Genomic DNA, 25,188 nt, shown 5'->3' with positions numbered 1-25,188 from the left:
TTCAACACCCTGTCATCTTGTCTCATAGTTCTGTTGAGAAATTTAAACTCAATCTAATTGGGATTCCATTTAAGTAACATCTTGCTTTTCTCTTCCAGTTTTCAGAACGCTCTTCTTGTCTTTTGCATTTCATAGTGTTATCAGTATATGAAGGATATATTTTTCTTCCTGCTTATCCTGTTTGGCGTTCTCTGGGCTTCTTGCATGTGCATATTCATGTCTTTTGCTAAGTTTTGGGAAGTTCTCTGTCATTTTTTCTTTGAATAGTCCTGTTTCTTTCTCTTCCTTCTCCTTCTGAGACGACTATAATGAGTATGTTGGCATGTCTGATGATGTCACAGAGGTGTCTTAGGCTATTTTTGTATTTTATAATTATTTTTTTCTTTCTGCTCCTAAGCCTGGCTCATTTCAAGTGTCTTTCTTTTTTTCTGCCAGCTCCAGTCTCATCTTGTAACCCTCCTAGGAATTTTTCATTTCAGTTATTGTTTTCTTCAACTCCAGTAGTTCTGTTTTATGCCTTCTTAAAATTTCTTTCTCTTTACTAAGATTCTCAGATGACTCACTTAGTGTTTTCCTGATATCCTTTAATTCTTTCTTTGTATGTGCCCTTATCTCCTTGAGTATTTTTAAGACAGTTTTTAAAAAAGTCTTTGGTTTGCACACCAAAGTCTTTGGTCTTTTTAAGTGTTTTCTGCATTTTTTATCCTCTTTGTGTGGCTGGACCGTCATTTTCTTTTTCTTTGTCTTGTTCTCTTTTACTGTAGACTGTACATTTTAATATTTGAAAATGCTAACTCTGGAAGTTTTCCCTGAGAGGTCTTTTCCTTGGTTTTATAACCCCTTGGTAATAAGATAGATTTTCTTATCAGGAAGGTCAGCTCTATTCAAACGTAGTGTACAGGGTCCTCCCTGTCTGTTTCTAGCCCTGAGTCTTTTCCTGAGCTTGTGCTTGTTGGTTGTGTATCCCCTGTTTACCAGAGATTGAATGACCCTTCTGTTCCCCAGGAGGCAGATCTCCCTCTTGTTGGTGCTTAAAGCTGTCAGGCCTTGGCCCCAGAGTGCCTGCCTCTATGGTTTTTACTTTTGGTGTCTCAAGCTGCATTTGGCTGGAGGGCAAATTCTGGCAGGTAGGGAATGCTGGAGAGAATTTTCCAAAGTCAGTATTTGGCATTGAAACAGGGCCACGGACCCACAAAGAGGGCACAGGTGAGCTCCAAAGTGACCTGGGAGGATATTGGGAAGGACACCGGGAGCTTCTTCCATGCCTCCCTAACGGTGAGCTTTCTTGACCTGCCTTGCAAATATTGCTGTTCAACTAAGTATCTCCTGAACCCCGGAGGAAGAATGTTGTCTTCGAGTCTCTTCTACCACCTTTTTTGTCTGCAACAAGTTAGAACAGAGGGCTCTTTCAGAGCCTAGCCCATAGTGATTTGAAGTCAGTAATCAAAAGCCTTGATCAGCGATCAGTTGTGCCCAGCCTGGTCTTGGGGAATATTATTTTTATGTCCCTTTGTGTCACTTGTGAGCTAGTCAAAGTCTGGACCCCCAGTATGGCCTGCCTCTGGAGTGGGGATAGACCTCCCAAAAGTAATGGGCAGAGAGCAATTTACTCGTCTTTACCATTATTTATCAGTCTCTTCCTCTTGCTGTTCCCTGGGTGGTGTACAGTGTTCTGGCCTCTGCATCTTCAAAATAGTTGTTTGAGACAGTTTCTGCCTGTTTTATAGTTATTCTCGTGGAAGGACTGAGTTCTGAAGCTCCCTACTTTGCCATCTCCCACAATACTTTCTATTGCTTTATCTTTTCACTTGTTTTATCTTTTGCTTATTGTATGTTTGTTTCAGGTTTTATCCATAGTTAAGCTCTCCCCTCACCATCCCCCTTAGGCTTTCAATATTTTAGAAACTAGAGAATTTATCAGTGTTGATTTTTCCTTTGATATCTCTCATGGAATCTTTAATCTTCTTGCTCCTGTACTTAATGCTTTCTAGTTTGACTCCAGAGCTGTCTTTCTGAGACTTGCCTTTGTCACTCTACTCTATTTTCTCGATTCTCTGTCACCATTGCATTTCTTGCTTTCCTCCTTCATTTAATAGAGGGTATCTCAGTAGCTTCATGGAACTATGCCTTGAAATACATTTGTTGAGGTTTTGTATATCTAAAAGTTTCTTTATCCTAACCTCATGCTTGATTGATTTGACTTGATGTAGAGTTCTAGATGGCAGATAATTTTTCCCATAGAATTTCTTACAAGGCATTTCTTACTGTATTTTTCTGAGTTTTATGTTTTTCTGAGATCTAATCCCCCATATGATGAATATGTTTCAATTTTCAAGAGTTCTTTCTTGAGTTATGTTCTATTTTAGCATCTTGTGATGAAAGTAACATCTCACCTTTCTTAAAACATGTTACTATAAATGTATAAATATAAAAATATAGCATAGAGCTAAAAATTAAGATTATCTCTTCAATCCTTGGAGTTCCTTTTGCCTTCTTTTTTTTTTTGTTTTGGACTTGTTTATGTTATGGGGAAAGATGTAAGTCTTGGTATTCCTATTTCCTGGACCTTCAAGGTTTTTTGAAAACTTTCTACTCCCTCTTCTCTGCCTCATTAGCAATCGTCCTCCATTTATTTTATCTTTTTATTGAGGTTATGTATATTTGTTGATTGCTTGGAAGATAGTTTGTTTCTGTTTCTCATTTTTATTGCTATTTGAGAGTTATTTCTAAGACCATCAGACAAAAGTTTTTACTTTATCATCTTTAACCAGGACTTTTCTCGGTCTTCAGATAGTAGACTTCTTCAGCATTTTTCTCTGTTTTCTAGGCTGCAGAATTCAGATAATTCACCAGGAATTCATTAAATAACTTATTAAGGTCATTTGGGAAGATAAAGAATGCTTTCAAGAAATAAGTTTTTAATCATCCTTAAATGATTTCGTTAACATATTTATTGACTATGAAGTGCATGCCAAGCCTTGGGTGCATTTCTGAATGTGGAGAAAAGGCGGTCTTTAATATCAAAACTCATTCTTGGGGAAGGGAGATAGATTAGTACATTGTTGCTGGTGCTATGATAAAGGGGAAGCTTAGGCTTAGTGGGACATACAGGAGGGGAAGTAAGGATGACATTCATAGAAGGTTTTCTAGAGGAAAAAAGAGATGTTTGTAAAATGCAATGCTTGTTACAGATTTACAGGGTAAATTTGTGGCCAAAGAAAATGAAGTACAGAGCCTACATAGTAAGCTTACAGATACCTTGGTATCTAAACAACAGTTGGAGCAAAGACTAATGCAATTAATGGAATCAGAGCAAAAAAGAGTGAACAAAGAAGAGTCTCTACAAAGGCAAGTTCAGGTATCTGTTTCTCGTTTTTTTTGTAATAAAAGTGTGGGCACTAGTTTAACGTGTGTGTAGAAGAGAAAAAGTATTCTCTACTGTATCCTGACTGGAGTGTTGATAAATGATTGTAAATTATTCTTTGAGCAGTTCTCAAAGATGAGAATTGATGGAAACTGTCACAATATAGTATGTTTGAAGATATGCTCACCCACTCTTAGATTCTTCATATTAAACTAGGAACAACACAACACATTCTTAATTTCTGCCTTATAAATTAACTATCTGAAAAGAATGCCTAATCACTGTTTAATATAATTCCTTTTGTAATCTAAGACAGCCTTTTTAGAGATAATAAACACATCTACCTGTGATTCATGTCCTTTTTTACATTGCTAGAATTGTTATTAACAGCATGTTTTTTTCTTCCTTTTTGATTGCTAATTGTGAAAGGATATTTTGGAGCAGAATGAGGCTTTGAAAGCTCAAATTCAACAATTCCATTCCCAGATAGCAGCCCAGGTAATGGGATTTTCTTATTGCTTGTCATTAATAATAGCTTTCTAGCTATTTTAATAAATAAACATCTGAGTGCCTGTTGAATGCCCAATACTAGACTAGTAGTTGGGAGAATGAATTTACAAAGATGATCCCTAATGTTAAACACTCTGATAATTAAGTATGTGGTTGTTGGGAAACACTAAGAATAAAATCCCAATGGGACTAATTAGGAGGTAGGTTGGAGAGGTTTGACCAAAGGGGGAAAAATGTCCACAATCATGTCACAAAATGGGAAGGAACTAGTCCAATGGTGTCTGAAATAATGGTTTATGCAGTTAAAAGTGTTCACTAGATACTGACTAGTCTTAAGGAAACTTCTTATACTCTTGATACAAGAGTACCAAGAGTATAAAGAAGTTGCTACAATTTTCAGATTGTATTTGCAAAAGGAGAACTGAAATTTTATAGTTCAGTTTAGTAGAAAGCTTCCAAAGTTGTGCAGGTGGTATTGTAACACCGATTATTCTTCTGAAACATTGTGTTTGTGTGTGTTTGTGAAGTCTAGGACATAAATAATATGAAGGAAAAAGAGTAAAAATTTCCAAGTACTTAGCTTGAGGCCATAATATACATACTGTGAATTTTAATTTCATTTCTTCAGTTTTAAAATCCTAAAAGTTGTTTGTTGCGAAAGATGTGAAAGATACTAGCTTAATAGAAATTGACTTTTATGTGTAGATTTGCCAGGGAAAGGTGCACGGTCCGGAAATTGAACCCCAGTCTTCCACATGGAAGACGAGCATTCTACCACTGACCCACCCATGCACTCGGAAATTGGCTTTTACATTATAAACTTGTTGTTTTTTTTGGGGGGGGGGGTATTAAACACTTTATTTAAAGATTTAAAGTAAAAAAAAAGGGGGGGTGGGGGTGGGGACAAATACAGATTTCATTATGATGACAAAGGCAGTATTCTACGTGACCAAAAAAACTCCCGAATTTTAAAAAAGTAAATGTACCGATACTGAACAGTACCTATAAACTTGTTTTTAAGGTTCAGATTAGTTCAAACTCCCAAAGCTTTGAGAATGGAAACTTTTTTTTTCTTAATTGCTTTTTTTGGTAAAATTATTCTACGATTAATTAGCAAAGAGTTATTTCATATAAAAGAAAGGATTTGTGTGGGTGTGAGTGACTGTGTATATATATATATATATGTGAATTATCAACTCAAATTAGATTGAAATTTTAAATTATCAGCTAGAGACAGTTGTAGAAAATATGTGAAGGGATTAAATCATTAGAGAATGCTGTGAATACTTTTCAGAAAGTAAAGATGAGTGTAGGTATTGTCAAACTTCTTAATTGTCTTAATCATGAAGTCTGTTATTTCATTATTAAAAATTGTTGGTAAGGAAAAAAAGCACAGAAATGAAAAATGGGCTTTATGGCTGTTTTTCCTTTTCATTTGTTGCTTGTCAGGTATTTAGTTTCCAGGTGTATCAACTTGTTTCATTTGAAATGTCTTGTAATAGGTAGTTTTTAATACTGGCTGTTGGTGATTAACCTTCTTTCAGAATAGAGCTATTATTTCTTGGACACTCACCATATGCCAGATACTACTGTGATGACTTTATATACATTAATTTCTCTGAATATCTATTACTCTATTGTTGTGATTATTATTAAAATTTTAAACTTTCTTAAATGTTTTTATGCTGACACTGTTTTTTGTTCTTAGACATCCGCATCAGCTCTAGCAGAAGAATTACACAAAGTGTAAGCATGCCTCTCCACACTTCTCTTATGATCATTTAGCCACCACTAACTCTGTTAGATATACCTGTGATTAATTTTATACTCTTGACTTACTCAGAAAATACTCTCAATTAATCCAGAGCTCTTTTTTTGGCCAATGAGTTGGATCCCTAGAGACATTAAGTACATTAAACATTCTTTGTTTTTATATATCACATCTAGCTATGTGGTATTCCCAAAACAAAGTTGTATAATATGATGTGATGTAATTTTGCATAGACTTGGAGCACTGAAATTCAGAAGACCTGAAATTTGGTCAGCCTTGTAAGCGTCAGTAAATTACTTAACCTCTCTGACCATGAGTTTAGATCGAGCTATGTGTTTTTAAAGAGTCGTAGTAATGCACACAACAATTGTTAGTAAATTTCAAAGGGCCAGAGAAATGGAAAATACAGTTATGCCAAAAACCCTGTTTAAGCCTTTTAATCCTTTGATTTGTGATTTATAAATGTATTTCCTTTTAAAGGATTGCAGAAAAGGATAAGCAGATAAAACAGACTGAAGATTCTTTAGCAAATGAACATGATCATTTAGCAAGCAAAGAGGAGGAACTTAAGGTACAGTAATTCTAAAAAATGGCTGCAGTATTTTGCAGGTCTTGAAATTGAATTACCCTGAGTAGTCACTGTGATTGTCTGAGAATGGAAAATAACCCTGAAACTCATTTGAAAATTGCCCATCTCCTTTTCTAAACTCTTTTCTTTCTTTTTTTTACATGGGCAGGTACCGAGAATTGAACCTGGGTCCTCTGGCATGGCAGGCAAGCATTCTTGCCTGCTGAGCCACCGTGGCCCCTAAACTCTTTTCTAAAGAATCCTCTTTAGCTCTCTAAAAAGAGAAGTTCAAGTGCTTTTCTTACATGATATAATATGCAATAATTTGAGAAATATGTTAATAGCAATTGATGACTCTTTCTAATTAAACTAAGAAATTATAGTTTGAAATCTTTGTTTAGGTCTTAGGTAGAAGAGATGGTTTGCAAACCTCAAAGTCATTTATATTAAATATCTAATACTGTTCTTCCTTCTTATTCCAGGATATACAGAATATGAATTTCTTACTAAAAGCTGAAGTGCAGAAATTACAGGCCTTGGCAAATGAGCAGGTAGATCTTTATTGCTTTTGAGTATTTACCTCAGAATTTACAGTTTGCCTATTCTAAAAATTGCAGTCCCCAATTTTATTCACGTAGATATTAAATGTAATGATTGTGTTTGGCTGTGTGGTATGCTACTGAAAGTCTCTTCTATTTGACTGTTTGACTCTCACAACCCATCTAGATGTTACCATTTTCATGTTGAAATTAAATGTTCATTCCAATGAATTGATGACTTTTGAGTTACTAGAAAAGAGCCAGTTAAATAAATCTTAATGGTTTATCTTGTTGATTTTTTTCTTTTGCCATTTAATAAAAAAAGGATATAACTTTTATTAGGATAGAAGTTATCAGTGGGAGTAAAAAAAATATTGGATGGCAAAAAGTATTACAGATTGCTAAACATTACTCCAAATATATGAAAATGTAACTTTTAGTATAAAAATAAGTGAAAGAACCGGTTTGAATGTTTCTTGAGAAATGATATCAACTCTCATCTCATCCAAACACAGGCAGCTGCTGCACATGAATTGGAGAAGATGCAAAAAAGGTGATTGAAGTATTGCTGTAGATAGTCATATAGATTTACATTTAAGTATAATTGTTGTAGAAAATATTGCTTTTTATAACTGATAGTTTTGCATGTCGGCTCTAAATATGAAGTATTTTAACTGATGGTTTTCTTTCTCATAGTGTTCATGTTAAGGATGATAAAATACGATTGCTTGAAGAGCAGCTACAATGTGAAATATCTAACAAAATGGAAGAATTTAAGGTGTGATTAAACTTATAAACTCTTTGGTGTATGATAATTTTCTTAAAACAACCTTGTGTAATTTTCACCTGAAGTAAATCTAGAAATATTACTCTTTTTTTTTTTTTTCCACATTCACTTCATGTTTTATTTTGCCTCTTGCATGGTCTTCAGACAGTTTTACAGTTCATTTTCTACAGGAACTGAGATGTAATCTAAACAATCAATGACAGCATCATTTCAATCTTAATAAAAATTCTTAACCATATAAGATGTCAGCATAGCACTTTATGATCCTAATGAAGTTATAGGCCTGTACATCTCTTTCACAGTTAGCATCTGTGAACAGAATGTTCTGACCAAAGTGATTATTAAAAGCCAATATAAAGCCACAAGCAAAGTTGCTAAAATATCCTGATTCCATAGGAGGTTGACCCTGAAATTCTCCAGGGCAAGATGGCAGAACCGTCCACTCGTATATGAGATGCTCTCAGAGAAAACTGAGTTAGCTGTTTTAACAATACCTAGTAGAGATTTTCCCTTCATCCCAGTCCTCAAAAATGCAAACTGGTTCCAGCTTTCCAACATAACGTTATCCTTCTCTATTAGTTAAAAGTTTCTATAGTTGAAAATGCAAAGGCCTCCTTTTACTCTCACCTATTCTCAGCCATTCAGTGCACACTCAGGCCCTGGTTGGAAATCACTAGGTACCACTAGGTACAAAGTTTTAAGGTTCTCTCACAGCCCACACATATTGAGTTCCAGAAGTAAAAAAAAAGTCAAGTTTTCATCTTCTTACCCCACACCTCCTTCACTCAACAGCTGACACAAAACTGCAGGAAACAAGATAACAAAATACTGTTATGAAACTAGGGAAAAGTCAGCCAGTCATGATGAAAAAAATGAATCCTGCAGAAATCACCTGCCATCCTCATGCTCAAACCCCTTAAAAACACGAAATCTGAATCAAAATACATGAAGCTTTCAGAATCTGTGGTTAAAGGGGGAAAACAGGTAATCATAAATCGTTGGTTAAAGTGTGTTCATTCTTTGCTGCTTTTAAAAATTAGATACAAACATGCAAGAATTAAAGACTCTGATTTAATAAAGCCCAGAGCAAAAAGGTCTTGAAATTAAAGGACAACTGAGTGAAGTGCAAATGGGACAATCAGTTCTATCAAACTGACAGCTCTATCAAATCTGACATTTCACATGCTGACCTGCTATTGAGGTTAATTTCCAGAAGTGACTGCACATTGTAACAGACTGAGTCTTAGTTACAGAAATGAGGCTCTGGTACCCAAAGTGGTCACAGACTAGCCCTAGGTGGGAGGCACTTTAAAAACAATGTTTAAAAAAAAAAAAAAAAAAAGAAACAGAAAGAAAAAACCCACAGACAAAATGAAAGAAAATTCACCTTCTACTATGATTTACATTATTCAAAGTGCCATCCTTAACCAACACTCCCACTTTGAAAAGGAAAACTTTTTTTTAATAAAACAGTAAACACAAAAGATAATCGGGTTACACTTAATTTATATACAAGCAAATTTACAAGTTTGCCATTTTGAGGCTTTTGCCACCAGCAACTGCACATTTGTCCCTACAAAGCACATCATGCCTGAACCAATGGTCACTACAGGAGACAACTGGCCATAGCTTAACATAAAGCAAGAATATTGCCCAAAACTGAAATCGTTTACTTAGCTTAAACTAAATGCCACAACCATTCCTTGGAGGTTTTCTTCCTCAAGCTTCTGAAACTCTAAATCTTTCTGATCACTGCCATGTCCACAAAGAATGTGAGACCTTTCAATCAATAAACCAAGGAGTATAACAGAAGTGATTTTGATTACTCTTGGGTGAGAAATGCAATCACACTGGATGCAGAACACTGCTGACTACATTTATTGAAGACATCCTCTCTATAAGCCCATGTAAGAGACCTTGATACCTAACACAGACCCAAAAAGAGGCCCACATCTGTGTCATACAGGATTTGTGGCAATGCTATCTATCTTCTTCCAACCAGTGAGTAATCTGAATGCATGATGGGTGAGTTTTACACAGTCTTCTTTGTTTCCAATCCAATTGGCTGATTTTGTTACCACTCCAGAGGCTGAACTGTATGAAGACCCCAACCACCACCCACCAGGTGGAGTTAAGAGACTTTCGAACAGTTAACAAGACCAACCAATGTCACAGGCTCCGACCAAGTATAACCACATCCTTTGGAAATCCTTCCATTTTGGCAATTTCAAAACAGCCTAACTTGCTGTAAAATTCCAGAATTCTCTTATCATCTGGTCTCACTTCACAGAAATCCCCCTGGGAGCCATTAGCCTTGAGTGAAGACAGAAGGCAAGCCATCATGCTTTTGGCCACACTTGGGTCAGTTACTTTTTTGTGAATATCCATCTTTATCAAAGAATGGAAGTTGGCAAGGAAAGTTTCTGACAACACTTCCTGTTCTTCGTGGAAACTCAACATGATTTTCTCAGCCTCAGAGAGTTCTTTGTCACCATTTGGCTTGGTATACTTCTCCTGCATGAAGGGAATCCAGGAGATTTTACATTTTTTAATAAAGGGTGTCACATCTACAGTGCCCAGGGCATAACCACAAATGCCATCTTCATCTTCTAGGACAAAGCAGTAATCCAAGCTGAGAGAAAGCAGCCCTCCTACTAACTTGTCTCCAATAAGGTCAGGCTGACTTTGAAAAGGCAAACCAACTCCATCATCATACAAGAAATATTACTCTTTATGTGAAATCACTCTGAAATAGTGTTTCCATAGTTTATTTGGGGGCTTATATAAATAATTAATTTATCTTAGGCTTTTTACCTAGATTATTTTAATCTACTTATTCTTTTGATAGGCTTGGGATATATTTTGTTCCAACTTTGTCCTGCATTTTTCAATGTGTAGTCGTATCCATGACTGCTATTTTAGCTGCTGCTGCTGTAGTGCTCATCTCTCTCTAGTCATGGCCAGCCAGTCTGAGGGTGTGATTTCTTTTTTTTTTTTCCTAAAGCTTTCTGACTGTCAGTGTACATCTCTGCTTGCAATGAGATTTGCATTTTTATGTTAGTATATAATTCACCTGTCACTTTGAGTACTTTAAAGACTATGGATTTGAGTGTTCAAAAACTCTTTTAGATGAGTGCTTTCTCAATAAAAGAGTAAATTGAGATTCTTTCTTTCAGATTCTAAATGACCAAAACAAGGCATTAAAATTAGAAGTTCAGAAGTTACAGACTCTTGTTTCTGAAAAGGTAAGATTTTTCATGGATTATGAGGTAGAAATATCCAGTTTATGACAAGAACTGGTGGTTCTTCAGTAGTAACCAACTCCCTCAGTTTGAGAAATTTTGATTAAGCATAGGTCTTTCTTTTCACTGCATTTCTGTTCATCTCATGCTTACTTAACTATATAAATTAAGAAAAATAATGATTTTTCTTTCTTGAATTGAAGCTAATATTAAAGTGCTCATAATTGATCTCCCTCCCCATGTATAATAAAAAGAACTTACATAAATCATTTTGATAGATTTTGCTCAAGATTAAAGTACTGCATTAAACTCTTGTGTCCTACCTTCTTTGTTTTTTTAAAGGCAGCACTGGTTTGGGACCTACTATTAAGCACTTGAAAAGCAGTGATGTTTATCAAATTGATTAACCTTTTTGAGTACTTTCTTTCCAAGTCTTTCAATATCGAGAGTAATAGTGTTGTTACACTCAAATGGAGACACTTATAGACCCTTATATAAAGTGCTTAGCCTAGTGCTTTGTATATAGTGGGCATCTAAACCTTAATTCCTTTCCTTTAGAATATTTATTTTTTCCATCTAATCTCTACCTCCCACCTCTCATCCCCCTCCATGTAGACTCTTGTCTGTATTTTTAACCTATCAAATACTACAGGGATACAAGGGTAGTTCAGTGGTAGAATTCTTGCCAGCCATGAGGGAGACCCTGGTTCGATTCCTGACCCATGCACTTCCCAAACAAACAAGCAAGCACATGAAAAACCAAACAAACAAAAATTCAGCAAATGGTGCTGCAATAAGGGGATACTGACATGGAAATAAGAATGAAATGTGACCCCCACCATATAGCATACAACAAAACAAAATAAAACCCTGTAGCAGCCTGAATAAATATGTCTTCATAAACTCAAGTTCTGAATGTTGACTAATCTCTGGCTGTCCCTAAGTGTAGCCTTCATGCTCTTCTCTTGAACAGCTGTTTTATTATTTGGTTTTTAAAAACATTAGAGGACATGTTAAAATAAAAGCTTCATATGTTTTTTGTATACTAAGTTTTGGGAACGTACTTTTTGTTAGAACTGAATGTAAGTTATTGCAAATAAATCTTCCTTTAGCAGATGTATTTCTTTTTTATTTTATAATTCACATTAATGCAAATATTGTATTGGTGTAAGTTGTGTCATTAAAAGTTTTTTTTTAACATTAAGAAATGGTGCACTTATTCTCTCCTCTTAAATATGATATTAAGTGCTTTTGCATAATCTCTATTATTACTTTGTATATGTGCCACCCTTGTGAACTATAGGTAATTAGAAGCTATGTTGAAGGCATGGTATTTCATGTGCCTGTGATCGTAAAATGGTATTTAAATCTTCTTAAATCTTACTCTTATTTCTCTTTGTATAACTTATAAAATATATTTCATCAATTCTAAGATTTCTGCACCCACTTCACTCCTCTGAAATCTGGAGTATTTTATAATCTCTGCTTATAGTTTAATTGGCAGCATTTTTTAAGTTTTAGTTCGACATAAAATACCAGTTGTGAGATACCAACATTAGTAACTTGAATTAGGTAAAGTATGGTTGCTCTTTTTTGTTGCTGTGCTCATTCTTATCTGGAAAAGCAGAATGTAGTTTTTGTGTGCTGGTTACCAGAAAATTTTGAAACATTTCTGTTTCCATATATAAAGTTTAAAACTTTCTAAAATTAACTTCATGAAGGTGTAAAAAAATGCCTACGAACTTTTGAATCTATCCTAGAATTTTAGTATTAAAGGCACTGTGTAACACTTGGTTTAAAACCTGAATCTCTAAATATCATTCTTTTAACTTCTGTTCTGTACCAAAATTTGTAATTCCCATCATTAGACAAGCAAAATTACCAGTCTTAAAAATTTTTTTACCTGAAAGATATGGCATTCTAACATCTTATGTAAGATTTCATCACATATGAAGTTAATATTTAAAAATAATCATCTTAGTTTCCATCTTATTGAGTCAGCCTGTTATCTCCTATAAGATTTCTGTGCCCTTTGTAGATATTCTGTTAAAATAATAACTTTTAGTATGAGATGGATTTTTGTTATGAAGAATAGGTAGTACAGTCCACAGAATAAAATTTAATAGCCACATTCTTGCAGGTATTTAAAAGAATAATTCAGTGAGAGGGGAAACTTATTTTGTGGTGCTAATTTAAGATCTGATGTTGGGTAATTCTTAGAACCCTTTTTCTAGTTCTGAAGCTTTTTAAAAATAGTCTGGGAATACATATGACTGTGACATTAAGTTTTTGGTTGTAGTTGTGTCTTGGCAGACCAAAGTACCATTGTTTGAATTTTCTCTAGTCATTTTCATTGCTTTTGTTAGTGAAAGAAGAGAAAAAGATCAGTATAATTTTAATTTCTTTAATTATTCTTTTAATTTCCTCCTTCCTTTAACCCCTTCCTACCCAGCAGTCAGAATTCCAAGTGACAGTTGAAAGATAAACAGTTTAGTTATGTGAAAAATTCAGTCTTTTTGCCCCATGGATTCTTGTTTTTATCCTGGAGAAAAAGATTGAGCTTCCTGAAGCAGAAACCAATAATGGTGCCAAGTTGTTGTTTCTTTAGGTGTAGGAAGCAGAAAGACAACAGACACCAGGTGAGGTGACCTGCTAATCCACTAAGGAAGCAAAGGCTCCATTTCGATACAGGCCTGTGGATGGTCAAAAAATGTAAATAAATTACTAAGTAAAGATTGCATTTACTCAGAGTAAAGTAAAACATTTTTTTGGGGGGGGGGAGAGGTAGGATTTTGAGGTCCTCTTTTTTTTTTTTTTTAACATCTTGACTTTTTTTTTTAATAGCAAAGGTGAAGCATAACTTTTTATTTTTATTCTTGTAGACATTTAAAATTCAGATTAGTGAGCAGAAACTACAAATACAGGAAATGTTTCTCTTTGCCCTGATATCCAGTTGTATTGCAAAAGTTTTGATTATTGCATAGGAAAGTAGTTTTGAAAATCATCCAGGGAGGAAACAATAGGATTGGAAATTTTACACCAATAGAGTATAAGGTAGAATAAAAATGTTGGATAGGTGCTGAGCTGGGTCAATTTTGTGCAGTTGATTATTTGATAAATTGATGACCAAAGAGTAATTATTAAACAGTAACCTTGTTAAGAAAGAAAGTTCATCAAGTATTTATTTACTAATTGTATGCATGCCAAGCACTATGCTACATGTGGAGGCTACAGAGATGAATGAGACTGAGTTCCTGTCCTCCAGGTTACATTTTAGTGTGGAGATAGATGTGTAAAATAGAAATGTGATGAATAAAATTCTTGAACTATGTATACTCAGAGGAAGAGGTAATGAATTTTGTTTGCAGAATGAAAGTGGAGAGGTTCTATAGAGAGGGGAGAGCTAAGCTGGAATTTGAAAAATGACCATGAATTTGCCAAGTAGCTGATGAGCAATCCAGGCTGAGGGAATACAGTGTTCAAAGTCATAGCAATGTGTGGCAAAACTGGTGTATTAAGAATTAGTATGATATTAGAGAAATGCAAAATATAAGCATAGGGAGTAGGGGAAGATTTGCAAGGGTCTGTCTACTCATAAAGGATTTTGTATGCCATGCACAGATCATGAACTCAATCTACCATTTTAGAAAGGTGACTCTGGTAACAATGTGGTGTTTAAATTTATGTGGTGGTGAAGTAGGTAGGATAAAAGGTGTAACAACTAACAGATTAAGGTGCAGATAATTTGGACTTAATAGAGTTGTCTTCTTGAGATGGGGTTCATAAAACTAAAAATGGACAGAAAGTGTTTTGTTGAAAGAATTGTAAACTTATCTGTTTTTCATAGTTTATAAACCTGTTTTAATATGTCTTTGACAGCTGTCTTCTTTCTGATGGGAGGAAAATTTTTTTCCATTTGAAAAGTTCTTCCTATGGCCTTCCGGAAACAATGCTTGTAGACTAGAGGCAGGGAGAATAAGTAGGATATTGTGATACTTGGGATGAGTAAAGCTGAGGGCCTGAACGTAGGCCTTTAAGACAAGGAAGTTAATTTTAGAAATATGTAGAAAGTGGAATTATAGGATTTAGCATTTAAAAATTACTAATATTTATGAAAAATGTCTGTAATTAAAGTGGAAAAAGTTTAAGAAATTAGCAAAATTAGGAGGGAACATTGGATTGTTTCTATTTGAAGAATTGAATTAATATAAAAGAACTAAGGCAGATTCTTGTCCTCAAGTTGAGATTTTCTTTTATTTTATAGTGAATAAAAAGTACTAATTCATTTTGCCAGCCCATTTTATACTTCTTTTTTTCTCTGTATCTTTTCTGTAGATGCTTTTCTTCTATCCCCATGTATCTTTACATATAGATTATCTTCCTAAAATTTGGGTTAAATTAAAAGCCTAAATAATTTTCATAGTTATATTTCTAAAATAGTTTCACCTCATACAAACTTAATAAAAATAACCTTTTTAATGTGTTTTTAGCCTAATAAAGATGTGGTGGAACAAATGGAAAAATGGTAAGAGTTTAAAATTTTTATTTTATGTCTTAATGACTCATTTCTAGCAAATTTGAGATAAAAGTATTATTTGCTACATTAATCTAGATTCTTAACATTTACTTTGAGACTGCTGTTGCTGTTGATTGATTTATTTGGTATTATGGTTTGTGGGTGTCCTGTGTAGCAATAATTAACCTGATTAGGCTAATTAACGTGTAAACATGCAATACTTGAACACATATTACTTGTTAATGAAGAGAAAGTACCTTTAGACCATAATGAAAGAGCTTTAGGCACCTTTCCAGAATTAAAAGTTTATGAGGAGGGTGGGCCCCAGTGGCTCAGCAGGCAGAATTCTCGCCTGCCATGCCAGAGACCCGGGTTCAATTTCTGGTGCCTGCCCATGCAAAAACAAAACAAAAGTTTATGAGGAACCCGATGGACAAAGGAGTTGAGCCAAGTGAAATATCTAGGAATGTTATCATTTACCTTGAATATAGGTCATATATATGTTTTACATTTAAAATTTCAGTATTCAAGAAAAAGACGAGAAATTAAAGACTGTAGAAGAGTTACTTGAAACTGGACTTATTCAGGTCGCCACTAAAGAAGAGGAATTGAAGGTAAAGCATTTTGTAGATTCATTTTCCTTGTGGTTAGTATAGTGATTATGAAGGGAGGTTAGTGTATTGTATAAGGTTTTTCCTATAGCTTTTAAAACTTAATATTAGTTACCTATGTTTTATGAATTTATTTCTTTTGTTTCCATAAAGTTGAAACATTGATTAGAAGTACAAAATGCAGATTGATTGTTGAATTCACTGTCTCAGTGAGGTAGACCCTATTTTTAGGGTTTGTAATATGTGCTTCCCCCATCTCCACCCATCCCAAATATAACCAGATGGTAACTGGCAGATGTCATAAGTTCATCAAATGGTAGACTGCAGTTCTATTGTATGATTATTATTAGCCTTAACTAACTTGACTAGAATAGGGTAGCTAGAAGAAATAAGTTCAACTATGTGTTTGAGTGGAGGGAGGGAAATGGCTTACTTGAAAAAGTGGGAGACACTTGTGTTTTGGAGGTTGTGAGTAATGTAAATAGAAATACTTGTGGGGATAATTAAATTAAAAATCCATTTGGCTAGTTATTGAAATTAAAGAATTATAGGCATTTGGAAGAAGTGGGGTTTCTGGGCTTTCTAGAGAGGAAAAGAAGCAGTAAAAGAAAAGTGAGGAGCTGATGTATTTTAAATATTTTGAAACTAGCAATTTCTTCAGAAAAAAAATAAAACAAAAGTATGTTGTGCTTATGTTTCTTTGTCAAAGGCATTAAGAGCAGAAAATTCATCTCTGACAAATGAAGTTAAAGACTTAAAAGCTAAGCAAAATGATCAGGTAATGTATGTAGATTGTACAGCCATTCTCTTTTTACAGTAAGTAATGGGCAGATCTCCCTGGCAACGTGGAACAGGACTACTGGAGATGAACGGGAACCCAACATCATGAGATTGAGAAAGCTTTCGTGACCAAAAGGGGGAAGGAAAATAAGACAAAGTTTCAATGGCTGAAAGATTTCAAACATTCAAGAGGCTATCCTGGAGGTTATTCTTATACATTATATGGATATCCTTTTTTAGTTTATGATGTATTAGAGTGGCGAGAGAGAAGTACCTGAAACTATTCAACTGTATTCCAGTAGTCTTGACTCTTGAAGACGATTGTATAAGTGTATAGTTTTTACAATGTGAGCATGTGATTGTGAAAACCTTGTTCTGATGCTCCTTTTATCCAGGGCATGGACAGATGAGTTAAAAAACAAACAAATAAATAAATAATGGAGGGTGGTAAGGGGTTAAAAAAAAATTGGGTAGATTGCAATACTGGTGGTCAGTGAAAGGGAAGGTTAAGGGGTATGGGATGTATGATTTTTCTTATGTCTGAAATGATGCAAATGTTCTAAAAATGATCATGGTGATGAATAGACAACTATGAGATATTGTGAGCCATTGATTGTATACTTTGGTTGGACTGTATATGTGTAAAGATATATCAATAACAATACTAAAAATAAATAACAAGTAACTAATGGGCACACCTGTTCTTTACAAACATACCAAATCTAGTAATTTTGTCTCCTCCCTTCTCCAACGTGGGATTAGTCAATTACAGCTTCAATGTATGAATGATAAGTGACCCGATTATCAGTAATAGATTATGTAGTTTACTGAATGCTGGGACTGTGTGTGAGGCATCGTGTAGAGTACTGTGTCATTGTTTTGTACTGTAGCAATACAAAGAGTTTTTTAAAAATATTTTTTATCATCAAACCAAAAATATATACAAACATTCCATGAATGGTATACAGTCAGTGGCTCACAATATCATCACATAGTAGTATATTCATCACCATGATCATTTCTTAGAACATTTGCATCACTCCAGAAAAATAAATAAAAAGAAGAAACTCACACATATCATACCCCTTACCCCTCCCTCTCATTGACCACTAGTATTTGCATCTACTCGATATATTTTAACCTTTGTTCCCCTTATTTTTTTGCTGTACCCCTTACCACTCCCTTTCATTGTTCACTAATGTTTCAGTCTACTCAGTTTATTTTAACATTTGTTCCCTCTTTTATTTATTTATTTATTTATTTATTTATTTATAACCCATATTTTTTTACTCATCTGTCAATATCATAGATAAAAGGAACATCAGGTGCAAGGTTTTCACATTCACCTGGTCACATTGCAAAAGCTGTATCATTATATGTTCATCTTCAAGAAACATGGCTGCTGAGACATAGCTTTACATTTTCAGACACTTCCCTCTAGTCTCTCTAATGCACCTTAAATTAAAAAGGGGATATCTATAAAATGCGTAAGATAACTTCCAGGATAACCTCTTGATTCTGTTTGAAATCTCTCAGTCATTGACACTTTATCTCGTTTCTCTCTTCCCCCTAATATAAAGGTTTTTTAGTATACAAATATGAAGTAAGACTAAAAGGAATAGTAAAAGAGGTTGCCTGAAATTGGCAACTTCCTAGTTGTCTTTTCTCTTTATCTGGTTAGAATTATTCAATAATTTTAACATCTATCCAATCATTTTTCTTTTGGCCTACACTTAAAATAAGTAGCTTTAAAGCTGCTTGTTTTTAAAATACTATTTATTTTCTTCATTATGGCATTTAAGAAATCTAGAAAGAGGTAATCATTTTCTGAATTTACTTTTCCCATTTGGATTTTGGTGTAGTGGACAATTTGATAACAGACTTTTCTATTTCTGACCCATTTATATTTTGAGCAAATTACTAAATAGGATATCTTTCTATTTCCAGGTTTCTTTTGCATCACTGGTTGAAGAACTTAAGAAAGTGTAAGTGAAGACATTTTTATGAATTGTTTTTTCTTTTTTCATTCAATTTCTTAGTACCTATCTTTTCTTTTGGTGTAATTGGGACAGCTGATATGTTAATTTAACCTTCAATTTAGAATTTTTCATTGATGGAATAAAGATTCTTAGCTATGCTTTTGCAAATATATATATATATATATATATATATATCCCCTCTTGTTGAGGTTTTTGCAAAGTTGGATGACTTTACAATTGTGTGTAAGTTCTGCCCTACCTTCAGAGTTATAGAAGCCAGTATTGTTGAATGGAACTTGATTCTCCCCTGTGTTCTTTGGGGTATAAGTCTTACATTCCTTTAGTACTTTTGAAGCATCATCATCAACTTCTTGTGTGCATAAGCTTCAGCCATCTGGTAGTTACTGACTTAAATTTCACTCTTTAAGGCCCTCATTTAGGAGGAGCTTGAAGTATTTTTTCCTTCTGAGTCTTCAAAAATACATTTTTATTCTGCTGAAAACAGGAAGGGTTAATTTGAAGAACCTATTCATGATTTGATGTTATTCTTGGACTTAGTTGGTAGATTTTGGTGATTTCTATTTGAGCTAATATTGAATTTCTTTATCTAAGAATCCATGAGAAAGATGGAAAAATCAAGTCTGTGGAAGAACTTCTGGAAGCTGAACTTCTCAAGGTTGCTAATAAAGAGAAAACTATTCAGGTATTGCAGCAGAGAGATCTATGTGCGTGTGCTTTGTGTGTGTGTGTGTGTGTATGTGTGTGTTTAAATCAACTTTAGTTTCTACCATTTAATTTCGTATGTTTGTTTGTACATTGCATTTTATGTCAATTTCTATGTTTCCATTGTCCAATCTTGTCTGTTTTGTCATTGTCAAGGATTTGAAACAGGAAATAGAGGCTCTAAAAGAAGAAATAGGAAATATCCAGCTTGAAAAGGCTCAACAGGTAAAAATTCAAGAGCCATAGCATGAAAGATTTATTAGTGTATGTGTTAATGATGAGCTATTTGTTTTTTTCTTGTTACTTAGAAAAACTTTTATTAGTGTGCTGTAAGTATATTGAGTTAATGTGTTTTTAATTTTTTGCCTGATTTAGGAAAATGTTCTTGATGTTTTAATCCGTATGTATTTTGATTTTTCAGTGTTAAAGGTTCTTTTCAAGAAAGTTTTTCATATTAATAACTTCTTGTAGTGTGCCAGCTGAAACTCGAAAGACTTTTTTTTAACTTTTTTACTGTTTTCTTTTTTAAATTGCATGGACCAACCAAAATGCTTTGTTACAGAATATGTATTAATCAAGTTCTGCTGGTAGACAAAGTGGTTTCCTTGGGGGATTTCAGAATTAGGTGTGATGGCAGGAAATAGATGGATTTTGCTGAATTTAATTTGAAAAGGTTCCCTTGAAAAAGTGGTACAGTTGCATGGAAGACATGACTCATTCGTTCATCCACCCGCAGATGCATTTAACAAAATTTGTTGGGTTCCTCCTCCTTGTCAAGCACTATGCTAGTGATTGGAGATAATGTGTTAGGCAAAACCAGGTATAATAAAAGGATGTACTCTGCTAATATAGTTCAGAAAGGGCTGGTTCTGAGAAACTGACATCTAAGCCATGATCTGAAGGGGCTGTGAAGGAGTAAGCTGGGAAGAGAGTGCATGATCAAAGGTACTATTGGACTATGGATGATAAGAAAGTAAGATTAAAGGAGAACGGTGTAGAGTATTATTGAGGAGTACTTGGTCTTGCAGACCATAATGGAGAAAAGGTCTGATATGGGAGGGAGGTATGTGGAGAAATACAACTATTAACATATTATTTAAACTTACTCTTTATAACAGTTTCCCTTGTCCTGTACCCCTCCCCACTTATATTTTTAATTTGTAACTCTTATAGTCCTTGGAGTCAAGGGAAGTTAAAATCAGAATCTCATTTTGGCATAAATAATTCAACTAAGGTCTTTGTAATTTGAATTGTACATATATTAAATAGGTATCATCATAAAGTGTATGGGAAATTGAGAGAATTATGAATGGCTTTTTCTCTCCTTCGTATTTATTTTAGTTATCTACTGCATCACAAGTTCAGGAGCTTCAGAACTTGTGAGTATCATTTCTCTCATTTCCCCATTAATATTTCTATTCCATTTGTTAAATGCAATTTAATGAAAGTCATAACTGTATTTTATTTGAATCAAATAATATTTTAGAGAATATCAATTTGTAACCTTAAAAGCTTTAGGGCAATCATAAATGTTTTACCTTAGGATTTAATGTATAGGTTTTTGTTTTATTTTTTCTGGGGATGGTTTGAGAAGTTTTAATTTTCATGATTTATAATATAAATATGATCTTATGTGAAAGTATTACTTTCTGATAATTTTATTTGGAAATTTTTTATTAGAGAAGGTGTAAGTTTACAGAAAAATAATCAGAAAACAGAGTTTCCATACCGTCCCATACATGTAATTTTCCCTGTTAACACTTTGCATCAGTGTGATCCTTTGTTACAATTGATGAATCAGTATTATCACAATTGCACTTTTAACTGTAGTTCATAGTTTATATTAATGTTCACTGATTGTGTTGTACAGATACATGATTATTTACAACCTTTAATTCTCGTGATGTTTATGTAACTTAAATTTCCCCACTTAAGCACATTTGAATATGTAATTCAATGTATTAGTTAAATTCACAGTGTTGCAGTATCATCACTACCATCCATTACCAAAAATTTTCCATCACCTCAAACGGAAATTACGGACCAATTAAGCATTAACTCCCCATTCCTTACTGTTTTAGGTTCTGGGCAGCTAAAACAAATACTATAGAATTTGTTGTTTAATGGCAAGAATTTATTTATTGGCTCATGGTTTCACAGAATTGAAGGCTTGCTTCCACCCAGGCTCAGTATCTTCAGACTGGATGGCAATCTTTGGGTTTACTTAGCTTTTTTTTAATCAGATGGCAATGTACATGGAGCATCTTCTCTTTTATCTTCTGGTTTCCATTGACTTCCAGCTTCTGGCTGCTGTGACCCTGTGACTTCTCTGTTTCAAATTTCCTTTACTTAAAAGGAATTTAGCCATACAAGTGATTTGTGTAATATTTGTCCGTTTGTGTCTGGATTATTTCATTCAGTGCAATGTCGTCAGGGTTCATCTGTGTTTTCACATGTGTCAGAGGTTCATTCCTTTTTATGCTGAGTGATATTCCATTGTATGTATATACCACATTTTGTTTATGGACATTCGGGATGCTTCCTACTTTTGGCAACGGTAGACATTTGGGTTGCCTCCTACTTTTGGCAAGTATGAATAATGCTGCTATCAATGCAAATATCTGTTTTAGTCCCTGCTTTCAATTCTTTAGAATATATACTTTGATGTGGGATTGCTGGGTAATATGGTAATTCTATGCTTAATTTACTGGGGAACTACTACGCTGTTCTCCACCGTGGCTGCACCATTTTAATTATTCCCACCAGCAATGAATGTATTACAATTTCTCTGAATTCTCTCCAACACTATTTTTTTCATAGTAGCCATTCTAGTGGGTGTAAAATGGATTGTCATAATGTTTTTGATTCCCAATTCCTAATGGCTAGTGATGGTAAGCATTTTTTTCATGTGCTTATTGGCCATCTGTATCTGTTCTTTGGAGAAATGCCTGTTCAACTCCTTTGTCCACTTAAAAAATTGAGTTATTTGTCATTAGGTTAAAATAGGTTATAGGAGTTCTTTATATATTCTGATATTCTTGATAGTAACCCTTATTTCATGTGCTTTCCAAATATTTTCTATCATTCTGTAAGTTGTCTTGTACATCATAATAAAGTCCTTTGCAGAGAAAATTTTAATTTTGATGAAATCTCATTTATCTGCTTTGTCTTTTGTTGCTTGGGCTTTTGACATAAGGTTTAAGAAACCATAGCCTAACACAAGGTCCTGAAGAGGCTTCCCTATGTTTTCTTCTAGGAGTTTTATAGTTTTGGTTTTTAATCCATTTAGAGTTCATTTCTGTATATAATATGAGGTAAGGGTGTTTACATATGGATCTTGAGTTTTCTTTACAATGTTTGTTGGAGAGACTATTCTTTTCCAATTGGAGAGACTTGGTAACCTGTCAAAGATGAATTGGCCATAGATGTGTGGGAATAATCATAGGTCCTTATGCCAGTATCATGATATTTTTTTAAACATCAACATATGTAATTAGTAATTCACAATATCATCACTTAGTTGCATATTCATCATTTCTTAGAACATTTGCATTAATTCAGAAAAAGAAATAAAAACACAATAGAAAAAGAAATAAAAACACAATAGAAAAAGAAATAAAAAGAACAGAAAAAAAAAAAGATTATACCTACCATATCCCTTACCCCTCGCTTTCATTGATCACTAGCATTTCAAACTAAATTTATTTTAGCATTTGTTCCCTCTATTATTTATTTTTATTCCATATGCTCTACTTGTTTGTTGACAAGGTAGATTAAAAGGAGTATCAGACACAAGGTTTTCACAATCACATTTTGAAAGCTTTATCATTATTCAGTCATCCTCAAGAAACATGGTTACTGGAACACAACTCTACATTTTCAGGCAGTTCCCTCCCAGGCTCTCCATTCCGTCTTGAATAACAAGATGATATCTACTTAATGCATGAGAATAACCTCCAGGATACTCTCTCGACTCTGTTTGGAATCTCTCAGCCATTAACACTTTGTCACATTTCGCTCTTCCCCCTTTTGGTCGAGAAGGTTTTCTCAGTCCCTTGATGCTGAGTCTCAGCTCATTCTAGGGTTATTCTCAATCCCTTGATGCTGAGTCTCCGTTCATTCCAAGATCTCTGTCCCACGTTGCCAGGAAGGTCCACACCCCTGGGAGTCATGTCCCACGTAGACAGGGGGAGGGTGGTGAGATTGCTTGTTGTGTTGGCTGGAGAGAGAGACCACATCTGAGCAACAAAAGAGACTCTCTTGGGGGTGACTCTTAGGCCTAAATTTTAAGTAGGCTTGACCTATCCTTTGTGGGGTTAAGTTTCATATGAACAAACCCCAAGACTGGGGGCTCTGCCTATAGCTTTGGTTGTCCACCCTGCTTGTGAGAATATCAAGAATTCAACTTGGAGAAGTTGAATTTCTCCCCATTCTCACCATTCCCCGAAGGGGGCTTTGCAAATACTTTTCCACTCACTGGTCAAATCACTCTGGGATTCATCGGGGCATCACCCTGGACAAACCCAACAAAATCTCATGTCCTACCTGAGATTCCAAGTACTTATGGTGTTCAGTCAAACTATCTGCATAAGTTATATTAGGAAATGCACTAGGCAAAATATAAATTTTGAAACAAATAGTCATTTTTTGCTTTAGTCTCACACATAAGGTGACATTTTAAAATATTAATTACTTTATTATCAGCACCCTACAATAATGACATTCCTTTGTTCTTCCTCATGCAAAAGCATTTCTAAAATTTGTACATTTAGTCCCTATTATTATACACTCTAAGCATTCCTAGATTATACCATCTCAATCTTTTAACATCTGTCTTTCTTTCTGATTTCATTTATGTTCCCAGCCCTCCTCCCTATATCATTCTCACATGCAAGTTCATTCAGTGTTTTAACATAAATGTATTACAGTTAGGTAGTATTGTGCTATCCATTTCTGAGTTTTTGTATCCAGTCCTGTTGCACAGTCTGTATCCCTTCAGCTCCAATTCCCAATATCTTACCCGTTTCCGTCTCCTGATGGTCTCTGTTACCAACGAAATATTCCAAGTTAATTCACTAATGTCAGTTCATATCAGTGAGACCATACAGTATTTCTCCTTTTGTTTTTGGCTTGTCTCACTCAGCATAATGTTCTAAGGTCCATCCATGTTCTTACATGCTTCATAAGTTTATTCTGTCTTAAACCTGCATAATATTCCATCGTATGTATATACCACAGTTTGTTTAGCCACTCGTCTGTTGATGGACATTTTGGCTATTTCCATCTCTTTGCAATTGTAAATAATGCTGCTATAAACATTGGTGTGCAACTGTCTGTTTGTGTCTTTGCCCTTAAGTCCTCTGAGTAGATACCTAGCAGTGGTATTGCTGGGTCATATGGCAATTCTATATTCAGCTTTTTGAGGAACCGCCAAACTGCCTTCCACAGCGGTTGCACCATTTGACGTTCCCACCAATAGTGAATAAGTGTGCCTCTTTCTCCACATCCTCTCCAGCACTTGTCATTTTCTGTTTTGTTGATAATGGCCATTCTGGTGGGTGTGAGATGATATCTCATTGTGGTTTTGATTTGCATTTCTCTAATGGCCAGGGACGTTGAGCATCTCTTCATGTGCCTTTGGCCATTTGTATTTCCTCTTCTGAGAAGTGTCTGTCCAAGTCTTTTTCCCATATTGTAATTGGATTGGCTGTCTTTTTGTTGTTGAGTTGAACAATCTCTTTATAAATTCTGGATACTAGATCTTTATCTGATATGTCGTCTCCAAATATTGTCTCCCA

The 25,188-nt window shown here is 34.6% G+C and overlaps 1 protein-coding gene across 13 annotated transcripts in view; it reads left to right on the top strand.

Moving 5' to 3' along the window:
- Positions 1-25,188, top strand: part of KTN1 (kinectin 1) — a 191,895-nt gene that overhangs the window by 110,424 nt on the left and 56,283 nt on the right. For 9 of the 13 annotated variants that reach the window (XM_077122550.1, XM_077122551.1, XM_077122552.1 and 6 more), the window contains 15 exons: positions 3,192-3,358; positions 3,794-3,862; positions 5,583-5,620; positions 6,126-6,216; positions 6,696-6,764; positions 7,268-7,305; positions 7,449-7,530; positions 10,716-10,784; positions 15,272-15,306; positions 15,821-15,911; positions 16,618-16,686; positions 18,636-18,673; positions 19,280-19,370; positions 19,547-19,615; positions 20,732-20,769. In XM_077122550.1, the coding sequence (XP_076978665.1) occupies positions 3,192-3,358; positions 3,794-3,862; positions 5,583-5,620; positions 6,126-6,216; positions 6,696-6,764; positions 7,268-7,305; positions 7,449-7,530; positions 10,716-10,784; positions 15,272-15,306; positions 15,821-15,911; positions 16,618-16,686; positions 18,636-18,673; positions 19,280-19,370; positions 19,547-19,615; positions 20,732-20,769 (1,054 nt within the window). The remainder of the gene's footprint in view (positions 1-3,191; positions 3,359-3,793; positions 3,863-5,582; positions 5,621-6,125; positions 6,217-6,695; positions 6,765-7,267; positions 7,306-7,448; positions 7,531-10,715; positions 10,785-15,271; positions 15,307-15,820; positions 15,912-16,617; positions 16,687-18,635; positions 18,674-19,279; positions 19,371-19,546; positions 19,616-20,731; positions 20,770-25,188) is intronic. The other 4 variants (XM_077122562.1, XM_077122558.1, XM_077122557.1 and 1 more) reach the window with 1 other exon arrangement.

The sequence above is a fragment of the Tamandua tetradactyla genome, chromosome 12 (assembly GCF_023851605.1).
Source record: "Tamandua tetradactyla isolate mTamTet1 chromosome 12, mTamTet1.pri, whole genome shotgun sequence".
NCBI lineage: Eukaryota > Metazoa > Chordata > Mammalia > Pilosa > Myrmecophagidae > Tamandua > Tamandua tetradactyla.
The sequence above is the reverse complement of the archived record's forward strand: the minus strand, read 5'-3'. Positions and strand labels throughout refer to the sequence as shown.